Genomic DNA, 19,231 nt, shown 5'->3' with positions numbered 1-19,231 from the left:
TCAGGCTTGAAACCTCAAGCAGTTCTGGCCCTCTTCCCATTTGTTCCTTATTTATAAATGGATCTAGGATTCTTCTTGAAGGAAAGCAGGGTCCAGGCTTGATCTTAAGGGCTCTTTTTAGTTCTTTTTTTAAAATAGATTTTAAAAATATTGATTGATTGATTAATTCATTCATTCATTTATGGCTGTGCTGGGTCTTTGTTGCTGCACATGGGCTTTCTCTAGTTGCCGCAAGCGGGGGCCACTCTTCATTGCAGTCTGCAGGCTTCTCATTACCCTGGCTTCGCATGTTATGGAGCACTGGCTCTAGGCGTGTGGGCTTCAGTAGTTGCAGAACACTGGCTTAGTTGTTTCATGGCATGAGGAATCTCAGGGATCGAACCTGTGTCCCTTGTGTTGGCAGGGGAATTCTTTACCACTAGACCACCAGGGAAGCCTTAGCTCTCCTATCTCTGATTCTACATAATAATCAGAAAATAAAGGTTTGGAAGTATCTTTGAGTGTTTACACTGAAATTTACAGTTAAATAAAAACATTCTAATGTGTGTATAAGAATCATCTCTGTTTTATTTATTTTACAGAGTAATGGTTTAAAATGAATACACTTGGGCACAGTAAATATTTTGACATGAAAAGCATCAGAATGGGCATCAGAAAAATAGCAACTCATCTTACACACAATAACTAGAAAATATTTTTGTCTGATCATTAAAGGGTTACAAATCCTGAGAATGTTAGACATTGAACAAACTAAGTACTACCTGATAATTAAATCTTGCTTGGAAATCATCATTTAAAAAAATGCTCTGAGGTACAAATCACCTATGTATTAAACATGAATCTTTTACATTTTACAAAGACTTTAAACAAATATATCAAACGATTATATTTCAGTGGCTCTAAAACAGCTATCAGTCAGGTTCCAGGACACACTGTTCCACGATTTCCCGTAAGTTGGGGTTCTCCATGGCAGCCGCCACTCGCTCTTTGTCATTTATCTGCTTGTTGACTGCAAAACACACACACACAACTTAGTGTAACTCTGTCAATATACAGCAACAGATAATATTTTTATTAGTTTGTTAAAATAGAATTTAATTCCTTGAAAACTTGATGCAGGTTTTGGCTAAATATTTGTAAGTTTTGAAAGGAAGACTTAAAGAGAAAAAAAATTTCCTGTAATTCCAGTTTTGCTTTTCCTGAATTCTATCTCTGCTGTTCTTAAGTGGTTGCCACTTTGTTTCTCTCTGTAGGCCAGAGAGTCTATATATAAAAAAGGTTCTCAAAAAAAAAAAAAAAAAAAAAAAAAGGTTCTTTACTCCCACTTTAATACATCAACCCAGGAAGACTCCATGCTTCCACTGCAGGGGACGACGCTGCAATTCAACCCCTGGTCAGGGAACTAAGATCCCACATGCCACAGAATATGCCCCCCCCCAAAAAAATTCAATATAATACATTAATCCAAACTCACAAAGACAACCCCTACCCCGAGATTCCCGAACGCTTTGTTTTCTGGACCTTTGATTTCAGTTTCAAATATACAGCTCTCTATCCTGCCACCAAAGAAAAGAGTCAAGCTCTCCTTACAGTCTGTAAGTCAAGGTTTCCAGAGCTGCATATTCTTTACAGATGTGTGGCCCCTGGACTAAACCAGTCAATATCCACAGGGCTTAATTCTAGTTCACCCAGAGTTCCACTGAAAACATTGCTTTCTTCTCAAGGAAAAGCTAGTAGCTGATTTTGTACTCTTTTGCAAATGACCCAGTTTTAGACACTTGGCTGGCAGAAGAACCTAATATCCAAGATAAAGTACTATATAAAGTTGTTTTCTAATAATGGTTCCAAATTCACTTACTATCTTCCTCTGTTGAGTGGGTTCCTTCAGAAATGTAGATTTCCAACTAGGAAAAAAATACATTGAAAGCAAAACATTTAGATGAGTGAGGTGGAATATACAAACTCCAGAGCCTAGGGATGAAAGCCCAATCCTGTTTCCAGCATCAAAGACTTGGGACACATCTTCACACTCTTCGCTAAAATGAAGGCTGAAGTTACAAGGATTTTTTTTTTTTGGTCACATGGGGAAAGTCCACAGGAGGTATTCCCATTATTTTTTATAAACACCAATCTACAATTTTACACAGACGAGATCTCATACATGTTTTGCTCCAGAATATCTCTCCCCTGTACTCTGCCTTTTCTTCCCAAATTGGTATCTAAACTTACTCCCTGCCCCACCCCAAAAGAAAGTCACATTAATCTAGTGTACTTTCTTCCATACTTTTCTCTATACCCACGTAATTTTTCACAACACACACACCCACCAAGGCTAGAAGTTTGTTTTTATTGCGTTATTTTATATAAACAGAGTCATGATATATAGTTTTCAGTATCGTCATTTTCTCATCTACTATTATCTTGATAAATTTATTTTCAAGTACACCACTGGTTAAGCTATCCCTCTGGGTCCCGCTGCACTCACTTGCTCAAATGAGCTAATCTCCAAGAACCAAAGTTTTTGAGACAAACCCACGAAATTATTGCAAATCTTGTGGTCACTGAATCATGCTATATGATAAAGATAGCATGATTTAGTTACCCTGAAGATAGCATGTCTGTTCTTCAGGGAACACTGGAGCACATGATCTAGTTCTCATATACTTATTCACTACTGAGATAAATGTTTTTCATGATGGGGAAAAAATCATAACCTATTATGGCTATAAGAGACCTTAGAGACCATCTTGTTCGGTTTTCTTTAAAATACAAAACACATATAAATTCCGTCAATGTCATTTACAGTAACTCTTATTGTGAACAACAGAGGAGGTGATATAAAACCAATCTATATTCATTTGCTGGTGGTGTTGTTTAGTCACTAAGTCATGTTTGACTTTTATGACGCCATAGACTGTAGAGTCATAGCCCACCAGGCTCCTCTGTCCAAGGGACTTCCCAGGCAAGAGTGGGTTGCCATTTCCTTCTCCAGGAGATCTTCCCGACCCAAGGATCAAACCCACATCTCCTGCATTGGCAGGTGGATTCTTTACCACTGAGCCACCTGGAAGACCCCATATACTCATTACTTTGGTAATTTAGGGAAATTTGTGAAATGCCGGGCTGGATGAAGCACAAGCTGGAACCAAGATCGCCAGGAAAAACATCAATAACCTCAGATAGGCAGATGACACCAGCCTAATGGCAGAAAGCGAAGAGCACTAAAGAGCCTCTTGATGAAAGTGAAAGAGGAGCGCTAAACACCTGCCTTAAAATTCAGCATTAAATAAACTAAGATCATGGCATCCAGTCCCATCACTCCATGGCAAATAGATGGGGAAACAATGGAAACAGTCACAGATTTTATTTTCTTGGGCTCCAAAATCACTGCAGATGGTGACTGCAGCCATGAACTTAAAAGACATCTGCTCCCTGGAAAAAAAGTTATGACAAACCTAGACAGCACATTAAAAAGCAGAGACATTACTTTACTGACAAAGGTCTGTCTAGTCAAAGCTATGGTCTTTCCGGTAGTCACGTACAGATGTGAAAGTTGGACCATAAAGAAAGCTGAGAGGCGAAGAATTGATGCTTTTAAACTGTGGTGCTGGAGAAGACTCTTGAGAGTCCCTTGGACTGAAAGGAGATCCAACTAGTCAATCCTAAAGGAAATCAGTCCTGAATATTCATTGGAAGGACTGATGCTGAAGCTGAAGCTCTGATACTTTGGTCACCTGATGCAAAGCACTGACTCACTGGAAAAGATCCTGATGCTCACAGATTGTATGATTCCATTTAAATGAAACATCCAGAATAGTCAGATCTATACAGACAAAAGTACATTAGTGGTTGCGATTCATGGGGTAGCAAAGAGTCTAAGCGACTGAACTGAACTGAACTGAGGGATAGGCTTCCCAGGTAGCTCAGATGGTAAAGAATCTGCCTGCAATGCAGAGACCCGAGTTCAAACCCTGGGTTGGAAAGATCCCCTGGAGAAGGGAATGGCAATCCACTCCAGTATTCTTGCCTAGAGAATTCCATGGACACAGGAGCCTAGTGAGCTACAGTCCATGGGGTCACAAAGAATCAGACACAACTGAGGGACTAACATTCCACTTCCAGGGATGGGAGAAGGTTTGGGAAAAATGGGTAGTGACTACGAATTGATATGGGGTTTTTACTGGGATAATGAAAATGTTCTAAAGTACAGTAGTGATCGCTGCACAATTCTGTGAATATACCAAAAACCACTAAATTCTATACTTTAAATAGGTGGTTGTATGATATGTGCATCAAATCTCAACAATGCTGTTATAAAACAACAAATACATTCCTTACCTTATGTTTAAACGGTAAACACCGCTGAAGTTTTACTCTTAAGCACAGCCCTGTGGAGGGGGGCAAAAAAAATGCATCAATTATCTCTATTGGTTTCTCAAAAAGGATACAGTTATGTGTAGGCATCTCTATACAAAACAGTAGCTGAAAACCGCTTAGACTCAATCCAATGTAGGCCTCCTTTGAGGCTGGCACCTTTAGCTAGCATCTTTAACATATAAGCACAACCTTAAAAATTCCTCATGATAATCCACTGAGTCAGCTTTATCAACCTCATTCTACAAATCATGAAACCAAGGTCACAATGTAACTTGCCAAAGATCAAAGAGCTAGTATAGTGACCGAGCTGGGATTAGAACCCAAACCACTGCAAAACCCCAGATCCTTTCTGCTACATCAATTTGCCTTCCATCAAAGATCAACTGATTCATTAAACTTTGGAATGCTTACAACAGGTCAGGCCACGCAAAAACTTAAAACTAAGTTCAGTTCAGTTCAGTCGCTCAGTCGTGTCCAACTCTTTGCAACCCCATGAATCGCAGCACGCCAGGCCTCCCTGTCCATCACCAACTCCCGGAGTTCACTCAGACTCACGTCCATTGAGTCAGTGATGCCATCCAGCCATCTCATCCTCTGTCGTCCCCTGCTCCTCCTGCCCCCAATCCCTCCCAGCATCAGAGTCTTTTCCAATAAGTCAACTCTTTGCATGAGGTGGCCAAAGTACTGGAGTTTTAGCTTCAGCATCATTCCCTCAAAAGAAATCCCAGGGCTGATCTTCAGAATGGGCTGGTTGGATCTCCTTTCAGTCCAAGGGACTCTCAAGAGTCTTCTCCAACACCACAGTTCAAAAGCATCAGTTCTTCAGAGCTCAGCTTTCTTCACAGTCCAGCTCTCACATCCATACACGATCACTGGAAAAACCATAACCTTGACCAGACGGACCTTAGTCGGCAAAGTAATGTCTCTGCTTTTCAATATGCTATCTAGCCAAGGATTAAGCGTCTTTTAATTTCATGGCTGCAATCACCATCTGCAGTTTTTGGAGCCCAAAAAAATAAAGTCTGACAGTTTCCACTGTTTCCCCATCTATTTCCCATAAAGTGATGGGACCAGATGCCATGATTTTCGTTTTCTGAATGTTGAGCTTTAAGCCAACTTTTTCACTCTCCTCCATCACTTTCATCAAGAGGCTTTTTAGTTCCTCTTCACTTTCTGCCATAGGGTGGTGTCATCTGCACATCTGAGGTTATTGATATTTCTCCCAGCCATCTTGATTCCAGCTTGTGCTTCTTCCAGCCCAGCGTTTCTCATGATGTACTCTGCATATAAGTTAAATAAGCAGGGTGACAATATACAGCCTTGACATACTCCTTTTCCTATTTGGAACCAGTCTGTTGTTCCATGCTATTGCTGTACTTCAAGCCCATCTTTGCATGAAATGTTCCCTTGGTATCTCTAATTTTCTTGAAGAGATCTCTAGTCTTTCCCATTCTGTTCTTTTCCTCTATTTCTTTGCATTGATCGCTGAGGAAGGCTTTCTTATCTCTCCTTTCTATTCTCTGGAACGCTGCATTCAGATGCTTATATCTTTCCTTTTCTCCTTTGCTTTTCGCCTCTCTTCTTTTCACAGCTATTTGTAAGGCCTCCCCAGACAGCCAGTTTGCTTTTTTGCATTTCTTTTCCATGGGGATGGTCTTGATCCCTGTCTCCTGTACAATGTCACGAACCTCATTCCATAGTTCATCAGGCACTCTATCTAGCAGATCTAGTCCCTTAAATCTATTTCTCACTTCCACTGTATAATCATAAGGGATTTGATTCATGTCATACCTGTATGGTCTAGCGGTTTTCCCTACTTTCTTCAATTTGAGTCTGAATTTGGTAATAAGGAGTTTGTGATCTGAGCCACAGTCAGCTCCTGGTCTTGTTTTTGTTGAATGTATAGAGCTACAGAAGCAGAAGAAATTAAGAAGAGGTGGCAAGAATACACAGAAGAACTGTACAAAAAAGATCTTCACGACCCTGATAATCACGATGGTGTGATCACTAATCTAGAGCCAGACATCCTGGAATGTGAAGTTAAGTGGGCCTTAGAAAGCATCACTAAGAACAAGGCTAGCGGAGGTGACGGAATTCCAGTTGAGCTGTTTCAAATCCTGAAAGATGATGCTGTAAAAGTGCTGCACTCAATATGCCAGCAAATTTGGAAAACTCAGCAGTGGCCACAGGACTGGAAAAGGTCAGTTTTCATTCCAAGCCCAAAGAAAGGCAATGCCAAAGAATGCTCAAACTACCGCACAACTGCATTCATCTCACATGCTAGTAAAGTAATGCTCAAAATTCTCCAAGCCAGGCTTCAGCAATACATGAACCACGAACTCCCTGATGTTCAAGCTGGTTTTAGAAAAGGCAGAGGAACCAGAGATCAAATTGCCAACATTTGCTGGATCATGGAAAAAGCAAGAGAGTTCCAGAAAAGCATCTATTTCTGCTTTATTGACTACGCCATAGCCTTTGACTGTGTGGATCACAATTAACTGTGGAAATTTCTGCAGAGATGGGAATACCAGACCACCTGACCTGCCTCTTTAGGAATCTGTATGCAGGTCAGGAAGCAACAGTTAGAACTGGCCATGGAACAACAGACTCGTTCCAAATAGGAAAAGGAGTACGTCAAGGCTGTATATTGTCACCCTGCTTATTTAACTTATATGCAGAGTACATCATGAGAAATGCTGGACTGGAAGAAACACAAGCTGGAATCAAGATTGCTGGGAGAAATATCAATAACCTCAGATATGCAGATGACACCACCCTTATGGCAGGAAGTGAAGAGGAATTAAAAAGCCTCTTGATGAAAGTGAAAGAGGAGAGTGAAAAAGTTGGCTTAAAGCTCAACATTCAGAAAACGAAAATCATGGCATCTGGTCCCATCACTTCATGGGAAATAGATGGGGAAACTGGGGAAAGAGTGGAAACAGTGTCAGACTTTTTCTGGGCTCCAAAATCACTGCAGATGGTGATTGCAGCCATGAAATTAAAAGATGCTTACTCCTTGGAAGAAAAGTTATGACCAACCTAGATAGCATATTGAAAAGCAGAGACATTACTTTGCTGACTAAGGTCTGTCTAGTCAAGGCTATGGTTTTTCCTGTGGTCATGTATGGATGTGAGAGTTGAACTGTGAAGAAGGCTGAGCGCCGAAGAATTGACGCTTTTGAACTGTGGTGTTGAGAAGACTCTTGAGAGTCCCTTGGACTGCAAGGAGATCCAACCAGTCCGTTCTGAAGGCGATCAGCCCTGGGATTTCTTTGGAAGGAACGATGCTCAAGCTGAAACTCCAGTACTTTGGCCACCTCATGTGCAGAGTTGACTTACTGGAAAAGACTCTGATGCTGGGAGGGATTGGGGGCAGGAGGAGCAGGGGACGACAGAGGATGAGATGGCTGGATGGCATCACTGACTCGGTGGACGTTGAGTCTTAGTGAACTCCGGGAGTTGGTGATGGTCAGGGAGGCCTGGCGTGCTGCGATTCAAGGTGTCGCAGAGAGTCGGACATGACTGAGCGACTCAACTGACTGATCTGTTGTTCCATGTCCAGTTCTAACTGTTGCTTCCTGACCTGCATATAGGTTTCTCAAGAGCCACTTTTTAAAGCGCTCTCAAATTTGGAATCCTCAAGATCCTCTGAAGTTCAGTTTATTGCCCCAATACCAAGTCATATTTCAGTAATTTTTTTCTTCTAGTTGAGTCTTCTAAGAGAAATTAAAAATCACCTTGCAACAGAGCCTCAGTGGCAATGTTTCACTTCTTCCCCACCACAAAATAAGGAATACAATGTTAACTAAGTCTACATCCCTAGATGGGCTTCCCTGGTGGCACTAGTGGTAAAGAATGCACCTGCCAATGCAGAAGACGTAAGAGACTGGGGTTTGATCCCTGGGTCGGGAAGATCCCCTGAAGGAGGGCATGGCAACCCACTATAGTATTCTTGCCTGGAGCATCCCATGGACAGAGAAGCCAGGAGGGCTACAGTCCATAGGGTCGCAAAGAGTTGGAAACAACTGAAGTGACTTAGTATGCATGCACATAAACCCCCAGATAGAGAAGATAAATCAAACAAACCATCCGGGTTTCTCACAGAATCATTTTAAAAATTCCAGGAAAGGAAAAAAGATTAGATGAGCTACAATGAACCTGGGTCTACCTTAAAGTCTACAACATACTAATTCCAAAATATTCAGTTCAGTTTAGTCTCTCAGTCGTGTCCGACTCTTTGCAACCTCGTGAATTGCAGCACGCCAGGCCTCCCTGACCATCACCAACTCCCGGAGTTCACTCAGATTCACGTCCATCGAGTCAGTGATGCCATCCAGCCATCTCATCCTCTGTCATCCTCTCCTCCTGCCCCCAATCCCTCCCAGTGTCAGAGTCTTTTCCAGTAAGTCAACTCTGCACATGAGGTGGCCAAAGTACTGGAGTTTCAGCTTCAGCATCATTCCTTCCAAAGAAATCCCAGGGCTGATCTCCTTCAGAAGGGACTGGTTGGATCTCCTTGCAGTCCAAGGGACTCTCAAGAGTCTTCTCCAACACCACAGTTCAAAAGCATCAATTCTTCGGCGCTCAGCCTTCTTCACAGTTCAACTCTCACATCCATACATGACCACAGGAAAAACCATAGCCTTGACTAGACGGACCTTAGTCGGCAAAGTAACGTCTCTGCTTCTGAATATGCTGTCTCGGTTGGTCATAGCTTTTCTTTCAAGGAGTAAGCGTCTTTTAATTTCATGGCTGAAGAGTCTCCCTTAGAGTATCTATCTGCCTTAAAGTTTGTCTAGAGGGTTCGCCTCACTCTGCTCCTACACTGTCTGTTACTTGAACATAACACAAACAGGAGGGAAGGTGGCAGGGCACAACCTTTGAAAGAATGAAACAGCCCAAGGACACAACATAAACTTTGTTGCTGTTGTTGTTCAGTTGCTAAGTCATGTCTGACTCTTTGGGACCCCATGGACTGTCGCATGCAGGCCTCGTTGTCCTTCACTATCTCCCTGAGTTTGCTCAAGTTCATGTCCAATGAGTCAGTGATGCCATCCAACCATCTCATCCTGTCGCTCCCTTCTGCCCTCAATCTTTCCCAGCATGAGGGTCTTTTCCAATGAGTCAACTCTTTGTATCCCATGGCCAAAGTACTGGAGCTTCATCAGCATCAGGCCTTCCAATGAATATTCAGGGTTGATTTCCTTTAGGGTTGACTGGTTTGATCTTGCTGTCCAAGGGACCCTCAACTTCTCCAGCACCACAGTTCGAAAGCATCAATTCTTTGGTGCTCAGCCTTCCTTATGGTCCAACTCTCACATCTATACATGACTACTGGAAAAACCATAGCTTTGACTATATGGACTTTTGTTGGCAAAGTGATATCTCTGCTTTTTAATATGCTGTCTTGGTTTGTCAAAGCTTTTCTTCCAAGGAGCAAGTATCTTTTAATTTCATGGCTACAATCACCATCCACAGTGATTTTGGAGCCCAAGGAAATAAAGTCTGTCTCTGTTTCCAGTTTTTCCTCATCTATTTGCCATGAAGTGATGGGACTGGATGCCATGATCTTAGTTTTTTGAATGTTGAATTTTAAGGCAGGTTTTTCGCTCTCCTCTTTCACCTTCGTCAAGAGGCTCTTTAGTTCCTCTTTGCTTTCTGCCATTAGGCTGGTGTCATCTGCATATCTGCGGTTATTGAGATTTCTCCCAGCAATCTTATCCTGTCTATAAAAGCTAACCACACCAGATTCAAGTCCGCACTCACCCTCCACAACAGCACACATTCTTGTCTGTGGCACATGCTTCTCCCAAGGCCACTCTTGCCTTCTGAGATGGCCCACACTATTTGTGGAATATGTTTCTCTCTAAATAAATCCATTTCTTACCTATTACTTTGTCTCTTACTGAATTCTTTCTGTGATGAGATATCAAGAACCTGCATTTCATTAGGTACTGAGACCAGGTATGCTCTCAATTGGAAGACCGTGGATTTGGGCTGGGTTCAAGTCCTGGCTGCTTGGGTTCTAGTCCCAAACTGGGTTTTGGTTAGGTTAGAGTCCTGGCCATGTGCCTTAAGTCCCAGGCAGATTTTGGCTGGGCTGGAGTCTCAGTGAAGTCCCAATCTGAGATGAATGGTTTCAGGTAAGTATTTTACCCATAAACAATAACTGTTTTACAATTCACAAAGCACTTTTTTGAATATCAGTATTCTCAAGATAGGCAGTATAGAATACTACTGAGACAGATACTCTGGGTTCAAAACTGGCTCCACTGCACCACTAGCTATGTGACACCAGGCAAGTTACTTAACCTCTCTGAAGTTCAGTTTCATTATCTGTTTTCATAAGTATTATAGTAGTACCACTAAATATAAGGTTATTACATATGAGGAGTAACTATATTTTTATGCTTAAAACAGTAGTTGACACATAATTAAGTATCCAATAAATGTTAGCTATTACTGTTTTATCATATTCATTTTACAGTCAGGAACCAAGACAAGTGAGTTGTTCAACATCACATAGCTAACAAGTGGAAGGAGCTAGAAGTTAAATCTAGACTGCAAATCCTATGCCCTTCATCTCCCGCCTTCTTGCAAAAGATTATCAAGTGGTTTTTCTGCCCTAACCTGAGGCAGGAGATAGATGGGCCCTGGGGGCAAACAGCTGGAGTTTGTTCTGAAACTCTAAGACAAAAATAGCAGGACAATGGAGGGGAGGAGGTGGGCTCTGCCCAGTTAGGAGATAAGAAAGTGAAAGTCACTCAGTCCTGTCTATGACTCTTTTTGACCCCATGGACTATATAGTCCATGGAATTCTCCAGGCCAGAATACTGGAGTGGGTAGCCTTTCCCTTCTCCAGGGGATCTTCCCAACCCAGGGATTGAACCCAGGTCTCCCATGTTGCAGGTGATTCTTTACCAACTGAGTCACAAGGGAAGCCTAAGAATACTGGAGTGGGTAGCCTATCCCTTCTTCAGGGTATCTTCCTGACACAGGAATCGAACTGGGGTCTCCTGCATTGCAGGCGGATTCTTTACCAACTGAGCTATCAGGGAAGTTAAGAGATAAAAGACCACATATTCCTCATTCTTAAAGGAGACTTCCATGACTACACAGGACAGAAAGGCTCCTTGGAGGTCAGAAGAGAAGTGGCATCACCTCAGAGCAAGTGATGCAATTACTCAGAGGCCTCTTTGCTAGAATCTATCCTGGCTAAAAGATGCACAGGCACAAAAGGGAGGACCCTGAGACGCACCAAATATTGACTCAGAACCTGGCAAGCAAGACGACTGGTCAAAGGAAACCTGGAAGAAATGCCCCGTAAAGGTATTCAAACTACCACTAGGGTATGACTCTGAGTCTGCCCGTGTGTCTATCCACACATACTGTATTCTTTTTTTCCTAATAAACACTTTACTTGTTTACTACTTTCCGTCTTTGTGGGAACTCTTCTCTGCAAAGCTTTGGGCCTTGTCACTGACCACTGGTTCAGTGACTAGAATACAGTGCTTTTGCTGGCTTCAATCCCTGACCAGGAACTGAAGCCCCACTTTAAGCTGCTGCAGACTGAGGCCACTCAAGATCATACCCACTCACCCTCTTTGTGTCTTCCTTGTCTTTGGAATTCCATACCAGGGTAACTGCTGCTGCTGCTAAGTCGCTTCAGTCATGTCCGACTCTGTGCAACTCCACAGACGGTAGCCCACCAGGCTCCCCTGTCCCTAGGATTCTCCAAGCAAGAACACTGGAGTGGACTGCCATTTCCTTCTCCAATGCATGAAAGTGAAAAGTGAAAAGTGAAGTCGCTCAGTCGTATCCGACTCTTTGCCACCCCATGGACTGCAGAGTAACTGAGTAGGTAACAACCTAAGTAGTCAGAGTGGAACTCCTACTCAGGTGCTTTTCTCTGCTTAGTACTGAGACAGGAAGAGGGCAAGGCACAACCTTTAAAAGAATGCCTTAGCCTGAGGATGTGACATAAACTGATTAGAACCAAACAGATACAAGATGCTGGACAAGTTGATTTCCACCAGACCTTGAGCCTTAGTATTAGCTCATCATAACCCATCATCAAGCTATATGACACACCCACAGGCATCCCAATAGCTCCACGGCCAACCATAAAGGTCAAGAAGTGGGTGGTGGTCCAATTCATGGAAATCCTCAATGATTCCCCCAAAATAGCTGGACTACTCCTCCCATTCATTAGCCTATGAAATTACCTACATCTATAAAGACTGACTACCCCTATACCCTTGGTGTCTCTCTTGCATTCTGGAGGTGGCCCACACTCTGCCCATGGAGTGTGTTTCCTCCCTGAATAAGCCTTCTTTCACTTTATTAATGGCTTGCTCGCTCTTGAATTCTTTCCTGCAAGAAGCTAAGAACCCAAACTTGGTGGCTGTCCCAGGGACTCAGATGTGACCTGGGATATGACCATCTTCTCAGGACCCACTCTTTCTTGCAAGAGTATTACCTGCTCATACGAAATGCCTTCTAATGCATCAGACAGAAAGATGACTCTCTTCATCGAGTTTTCCAATCATGTTGCTTGAACACAGTTACTATGATACATTGCTAGGCAAACCACTGAAAAGCCAAGGGTCTCAACTGAAACCCGTATCAAAAGGGCCAAAAAAGTGACAAAACTCTTTTCAAGAAGTGTACAGAACTGAAATATCAACCATAAACTAATCTTGACATCTTTACAGTTATTTTTATTTCATGTGCTCTCTCAATCTTTATCCACAAACATTTGTTTTAAAATAACTGCAATGATAATAATTCAACTTATCATTCAAGCTTTTTCATACACTTCTCACAGATAGTTTAATTCCTTGATTATATTCATTTTCAACAGAAATTAAGAAATTGCATTATATCATATCCTTATTAATAGATACTATAGTTTCTTTCAAGATTTATTATTATAAATTTACCCTCTATGTTTTGTAAATGCTACTGTCTTCTAGGAAACCAGTTCCTTACTTCTTAGGTCAAAGAGAATGAATTTTCTTTTTATTTTTTTCTTTTTTTGGCTACACAGCCCAGATTGTGGGATCTTAGTTCCCTGACCAGGGACAGAACCTGAAACAAGAGGGAAAGGGGCAGAGCACAACCTTTGAAAGAATGACATAGCCCGAGGACACAATCAGTTTATTAATTAGAATCAAATGGGCCCAAGATGGCAGGCAAGCTAACTTCGACTAGACCCATGACTCTGTATACTGGAGATACACACTCAGAGGCGCCATGACAGCCCCAGGGCTGACATATAAATGACCAAGAAGTGGGCAGTGGCCTAACTCCTAGAAATTCCCACTCTTTCCCCAAAATAGTTGGAATAATTCTCCCACTCATTAGCCTATGAAATTACCCAGCCCATAAACACTAACCACACCGCATTTCGAGGCCACACTCACCCTCTGCATCAGCCCACACTCTTGTCTGTGGAGTGTTTCTACCACAGCTGCTCCTGCTTTCTGAAATGGCCCACACTCTGTCTGCTGAGTGTGTTTCTCTCTATAAATCCACTTCTTACCTATCACTTTGTCTCTCACTGAATTCTTTCTGCAGTGAGACATCAAGAACCTGAGCTTCATCAGGTCCTGAAACCAGGAGTGTGATCTCAGTTGGAAGACCATGGGTTCTGGCCGGGTTTGAGTCCTGGCACATGGGTTCAAGTTCCAATCTGAGACAAATGGTTCCAAACCCTCTGCAATGTGTCATCTTCAGTGAGAGCACAGAGTCCTAACTTAGTGGACTGCCAGGGAATTCCTAGTATGAACTTTTTAATAAGGACTTGCTAATATTTACCCAGAGGCTTAAAAATATTTCGACCATATGACCCAATAATTCCACTTACAGGAATTTATCCTGAACCAATAATTAGAGATAAAAAAAAATATTTATGTGTAAAGTTTTTCATTATAGTTTATTTATAATTGTGGAAGGCTAGAACTAGTCCATATGGTTACAAAATACATCAATGTGATTAGCATGTTCCTATATAACCATATAACTAAAGAATAATATTTAAGGAGAACTAAAAAACACTTCTCATCTATTTCATGCTTTCTATTACTTAACCTCTACAACTCAGTGTGTGTATGCACAAGCGTGCACGCATGTACTAAGTCACTTCAGTCCTGTCTGACTCTTTGCGACCCTCTGGACTGTAGTCTACCAGGTTCCAGTTACCCTTATTATCACTATTTTTACAGGTAAGGTGATAGGCTCAGAAAGGTTATGTAACTTGCCCAAGGCCACACAGTGACAGAACTAACAGAGCTGGAATTTTAGCCTGGAGGCAACCCACTCCAGTACTCTGGCCTGGAAAATCCCAAGGGCGGAGGAGCCTGCTAGGCTGCAGTCCATGGGGTCCCTGGACCAAGCGACTTCCCTTTCACTTTCATGCATTGGAGAAAGAAACGGAAACCCACTCCAGTGTTCTTGCCTGGAGAATCCCAGGGACAGGGGAGCCTGGTGGGCTGCCATCTCTGGGGTCGCACAGAGTCGGACACGACTGAAGCGACTTAGCAGCAGTAGCATGGTGTAGCTTTAAAAACACACTTCAAGTCAGGAGACCTAGGGTTGAGCCTCAGCTTCATTATCTCTTGGCTATACAATGTTGAGCAAGTCCCTTAAACTCCCTGAGCCTCAGGTTCCTCATCTGTAAAATAAACCTAATATTGACTCATACGTTGATTGTGAGAACTACAGAAAACATTCTGTAAACCATAAAGTATGATCAATGATGCTAATTGTTACTGTGGGTCAGTATCAGCTAGAATAATTCAGTATCAATATATAAATATCTTTATCTAAAACCTTACCAATAAGAGTCGCCAAAGAGCAATGAGGTACTGTTGGCGTGAACCTTATAATAACCAAATAGTCGTCTTCATTAATCTCCTGAACCTCCACACAACTTTCCGTTACCACTTCCAGTTCTTCTAAAGTATTGGGCTTCTCTGGATCCCTGATGGTTCGAATCAAATCTAAAGAATCATCAGAAACAAGGTCTTATGTTAAAACATGGATATTCTAAATACAATTGATTTTGCCGGTCTTAATCCAAACACTGACTTCTTTTTGTTTGAGCAAATAATACAGCCACTCCCCAGATTTCTGACAGAAATTTCCTTTTGAGAAAACAATTTTCATGGATTATTAGTACCTCATGTCCAGTTTCTTGGATCTAATTCTGCAGAGAGAATATGCAAATGGGAAAGTGTTACACAAGCTCAAGAGAAAGAAATAAGTTAGTTTCAGGATTTATGGAAATACAATCTGAATTGTCTTTAAAAATGGCTAACATTTTGGAGCATTTCCAAATGAACAAGTTTAGTTTGCCAGGAACTCAGCATTAAGTGAAGATGTTAAGAGTTTAGGCCAGCCCATCAAGGGTCTTTTAAAGTCAGCTATAGGCAATAGAATAACTATTCAAGACAGTGTTACACTGTCAGCTGGTAACTCATTCACCAGTTGGCAGACTCACACTAAAGAGCAGAGCCAGGGATACTGGATGAAAAAGCCAAGCCTAAAACAGGGACATGACCACAGTAAGAGAGGAGAAGACAGACACTGAAGTAATTTCAAAGGCAGAATCGACAGACTCTGACAATTGTTTGGACATAGAAGACAAAGAAAGAGAGAAAAGGAAGATGACTCAGATTGTAAATCTAACTGCCTGGAAGAAGCAAGATAAAATGAGAAGAAAAAGGGAAGAAATTTGGGTGGGAACTAAGACAAGTGGATTAAATCTCACATGTAATCATTCTGAGGTGCTTAAGGGGCAAACCAATGGAACATTCCAGCAACACTGAATTGTAGCATAAGGTTTAAGAGAACCAAGGCGAGAGTGGCTGTTGAACACATGGGATTCACAAACAACAGTGAGTATAACCATAGTTTTTAACCTTTGCCAAACAAGGGAATCACTAGGAATGCTTCAAAAACAAACAAAACAAAACAAAATCTGGTGTCTGAGCCCTCCCCAGGATTCTGATTTAACTGATTCATGGGAGGACTTGGGCACTGAGACTTAAAAAAAAAATCCCTCAGGTTATTCTTATGTGCAGCCAGGTTGGAGAACCACAAATGTAAAGGGAAAGAGACCCAAGGATAGATCTGTAGGAAGCACCTAATTTGGGGTCAGAAGGAAGCAAAGCAAAAAGCAGTAGAGAAGGAAAGGGGATGATTATTAACATCAAATGCTGCTGAAAAATTCAGGTTAATGAGAGCCAAACCAGGTCTCTGATTTATTAGTCAGGAGGTCAGCTGCAAGAAAGCACTTTCAGTCGAGGGGTGAAGGTAGAAGCCAGCTTGCAAAAGGGGACGTGAGAAAGAACTGAAAACATAATCCTAGGACTTTGAAAGGGAAGAAGGAAAGGGCAAAGGGCAGTGGGTTTTAAAAAAGCTAGAACAGTGACAAGAATAAGGGAAATGAGTATATTTTTACAACCCAAATAGAGGAAGGGACACTGAACTTTAAGGAGGCTGGTAAAATAAACAGGAATGAATGAGATCAAAGATGTGGGAGGCGGGGTTAGCATTGCAGAGGAAAAGGCTTCCTTCTTACTCTAAGGTTGTAGAAGAAGATAGAAAAGGAGAATAAGAAATGGTGAGGTAGAAAAAAAGCAGTTCACAAGGGACAAGCTTGATGTTCTCAGGCCTGAGGTTTCCTTCTACTATTTACAGCACTCTTGTAATCAGAAATCCTGCTGAGAAAAACAAATCAGTCAAGCTCTACTTTCTCCCCAGCAACTCCTGAGCTTATCATTTGATTAGAAACAGAATTTGAGAATGGAGGCAGAAAAAAGAAACTTTGCAAGACTGGTGAAACTTGGGGCTCAGGGAAACAAGTTTTCTTAAAAGGAGTTTGTTCCCCCTCACCCTAGGCCTTTTTCCCTGTAAGGCTCACATACACAAGCTGTATTATATTGTTTACATGTTAAATGACTCTGAAATTAAATCTCACCCCTTATCCAACTTCTCTACTGTTCCAGTGATCTGGAACAGTTGATTAATTTCTTTAGAAAGAAAGCAATATTGCTCTCCTCACATTATTCCCTTGACTAAAATTCTTCTACTGGTTTTGCACTGATATTAAATTTTTCATTTATATTTAAACCTTCAGGATCCAATCCACCTTTCACCACAAACCCTATCCTGTAGCCCTGCCTGCCGCTCCCTAAACAAGTTATTTTCTTACCTCTATAATCTTGCTTCTTCCCTTGCTTAGTAACCCATGTACCCTTTACAGGCCCAGATCCTAATGCTTCAAGGCCCAATTCAAGTGACCCCTTCTCCTTAAAGTCCTTCCAGATCCCCTAGTCAGAGATTACTGACTCTCTTTCCGCTCTGCCTGTATCTCTCATACAGGTACTTGTACTGCACATAATTTTTAAAAATTCTATTTTTGTGTATAAAGGTCCCCTTCAAGGTAAGTTTGAGGACAAGAAATCTCCCTCTTCCAAAGTTGTAGCCCCAGTGCCCTGTTGTCCCTAGATGCTGGAGATGGAGACCTGACGGGACAGGAATCTGTCTAACTGCTTTGGGGAAATCATTCCACTCACACCGGTCACCTGACTAGGGTTAAGTCCTAACCTAGCAAGAGGTAAACAAGAGTAGTGCCAAAGGCATTTAACATCGCTGGCTTCTTCTACTGGTCTATAATTCTTACCTGCATTATTTGCATTCTTGCGGTTAGACTTTTACCCTAGGTTGGGGTTAGCGGGAATCTCTGAGCGCTAGATTCAGTCTTTGTAGTCTCAAGAACAATACTAGTAAGTGCAAAAAGGCAACTCATAAAGCAATCGTGAAATGGTGAAAAGTGCACCAAGTTAGGAAACAGAAGAGCTTTGGTTTTTGCTGCTTCCTTATGGGCAGAGTGGCCCCCAGGTAGTTGTTTAACCTCTCTAAACCTGTTTCCTCATCTGTACAATGAAGATGGTTCCAGGGGTTGAACTGACAATATTCTATGTTCAATATACACACAAAAACTATGTGTGTTATATGTACATATAAAACTCAGTGTGTGTGTATTCTTTTGCACTCCAGGTGTGGGCGTGTTAAAGAACTATAATTTCATGGCCAGGCTCGTGGGGACCTCTTGCCTACTGCCTCTGCAGAAGAGACTGGCTGTGACCTTGGGCCAGCAGTATCCTCAATGGTGGAAAGAGGAGTGTGTGTCCAGGGTTAGGGATAAGAAGGAAGGAGGCTCAAGTGCGGCAATTAGGCCAGTTCTGCTTCCTACTCAAGGATCTTAAACGCCTCTGCCCAGAAGTCTTGAGATGGCCACTAGAACATGGGGGGCACAAAAGGAAAATAACCCAGACTCGGCTTGCTCCGGATTTAGCAAGAGCCTACGTCTTAAGGAAGACCCACATGCCCGCGTGATTTAAGACTCGGGACAAAAAGTTTTCTACTCTTGCCAAGGAGATACAGCAAAACACCCGAATTTACACTCCAAACCCTCGTTACCCCAGCCTCCACGTTCACCACCGAATGGTGCCCTGGACAAAATTAATTACCATATACTTCTAGCGCTTTCTCTTCCATGATCCGGGGCTGCCGGGCAGCTCCCCGCTCAGAGAGGCCCGAGAGCCACAGGAATCTGCTCAGCGTCCAAGAGAGCAGTCCGGACACCCGCTCCATCCTCACGTTCCGCCATCCCTGGCGACTGTCCCATCCGAGCCACCGTCTCTCAGTAGCGTGCCTCGCGAGTTATCAACTTCCTGGTCTTCAAATGGGCCAAGAGAAGCCTAAATGTCCAGGGGAGCAGATAATAGGCGGGACCTGACGGATTGTCGCGGAGGACCTAGGGAAAGGAGGCGCAAGGACTACA

General features: G+C 42.4%; 2 protein-coding genes across 3 annotated transcripts in view; one reads left to right on the top strand and one right to left on the bottom strand.

Annotated features, from left to right (window-relative positions):
- The window catches only part of SNX1 (sorting nexin 1), a 587,700-nt gene that overhangs the window by 532,135 nt on the left and 36,334 nt on the right, over window positions 1–19,231 (top strand). The gene's annotated exons all lie outside the window — the stretch shown is intronic.
- On the bottom strand, window positions 562–19,192 carry CIAO2A (cytosolic iron-sulfur assembly component 2A). Of its 2 annotated transcripts, XM_052646189.1 has the most exons (5): window positions 18,918–19,192; window positions 15,216–15,380; window positions 4,339–4,388; window positions 1,859–1,904; window positions 562–1,009 (listed from the first exon to the last, which is right to left on the bottom strand). In XM_052646189.1, exons 1-5 carry the CDS (start codon window positions 19,039–19,041, stop codon window positions 912–914), a joined length of 483 nt encoding a protein of 160 aa, XP_052502149.1. In that variant the 5' UTR covers window positions 19,042–19,192; the 3' UTR covers window positions 562–911. The 2 variants fall into 2 exon arrangements, with proteins under 2 accessions (XP_052502149.1, XP_052502150.1); XM_052646190.1 differs by lacking the exons at window positions 1,859–1,904; window positions 4,339–4,388 and having other exon boundaries at window positions 566–1,009.

The sequence above is a fragment of the Budorcas taxicolor genome, chromosome 10, assembly GCF_023091745.1.
Source record: "Budorcas taxicolor isolate Tak-1 chromosome 10, Takin1.1, whole genome shotgun sequence".
In the NCBI taxonomy this organism is placed as follows: Eukaryota; Metazoa; Chordata; class Mammalia; order Artiodactyla; family Bovidae; genus Budorcas; species Budorcas taxicolor.
Note: the sequence above shows the minus strand (reverse complement) of the source record. Positions and strands in the feature narration are given on the sequence as shown.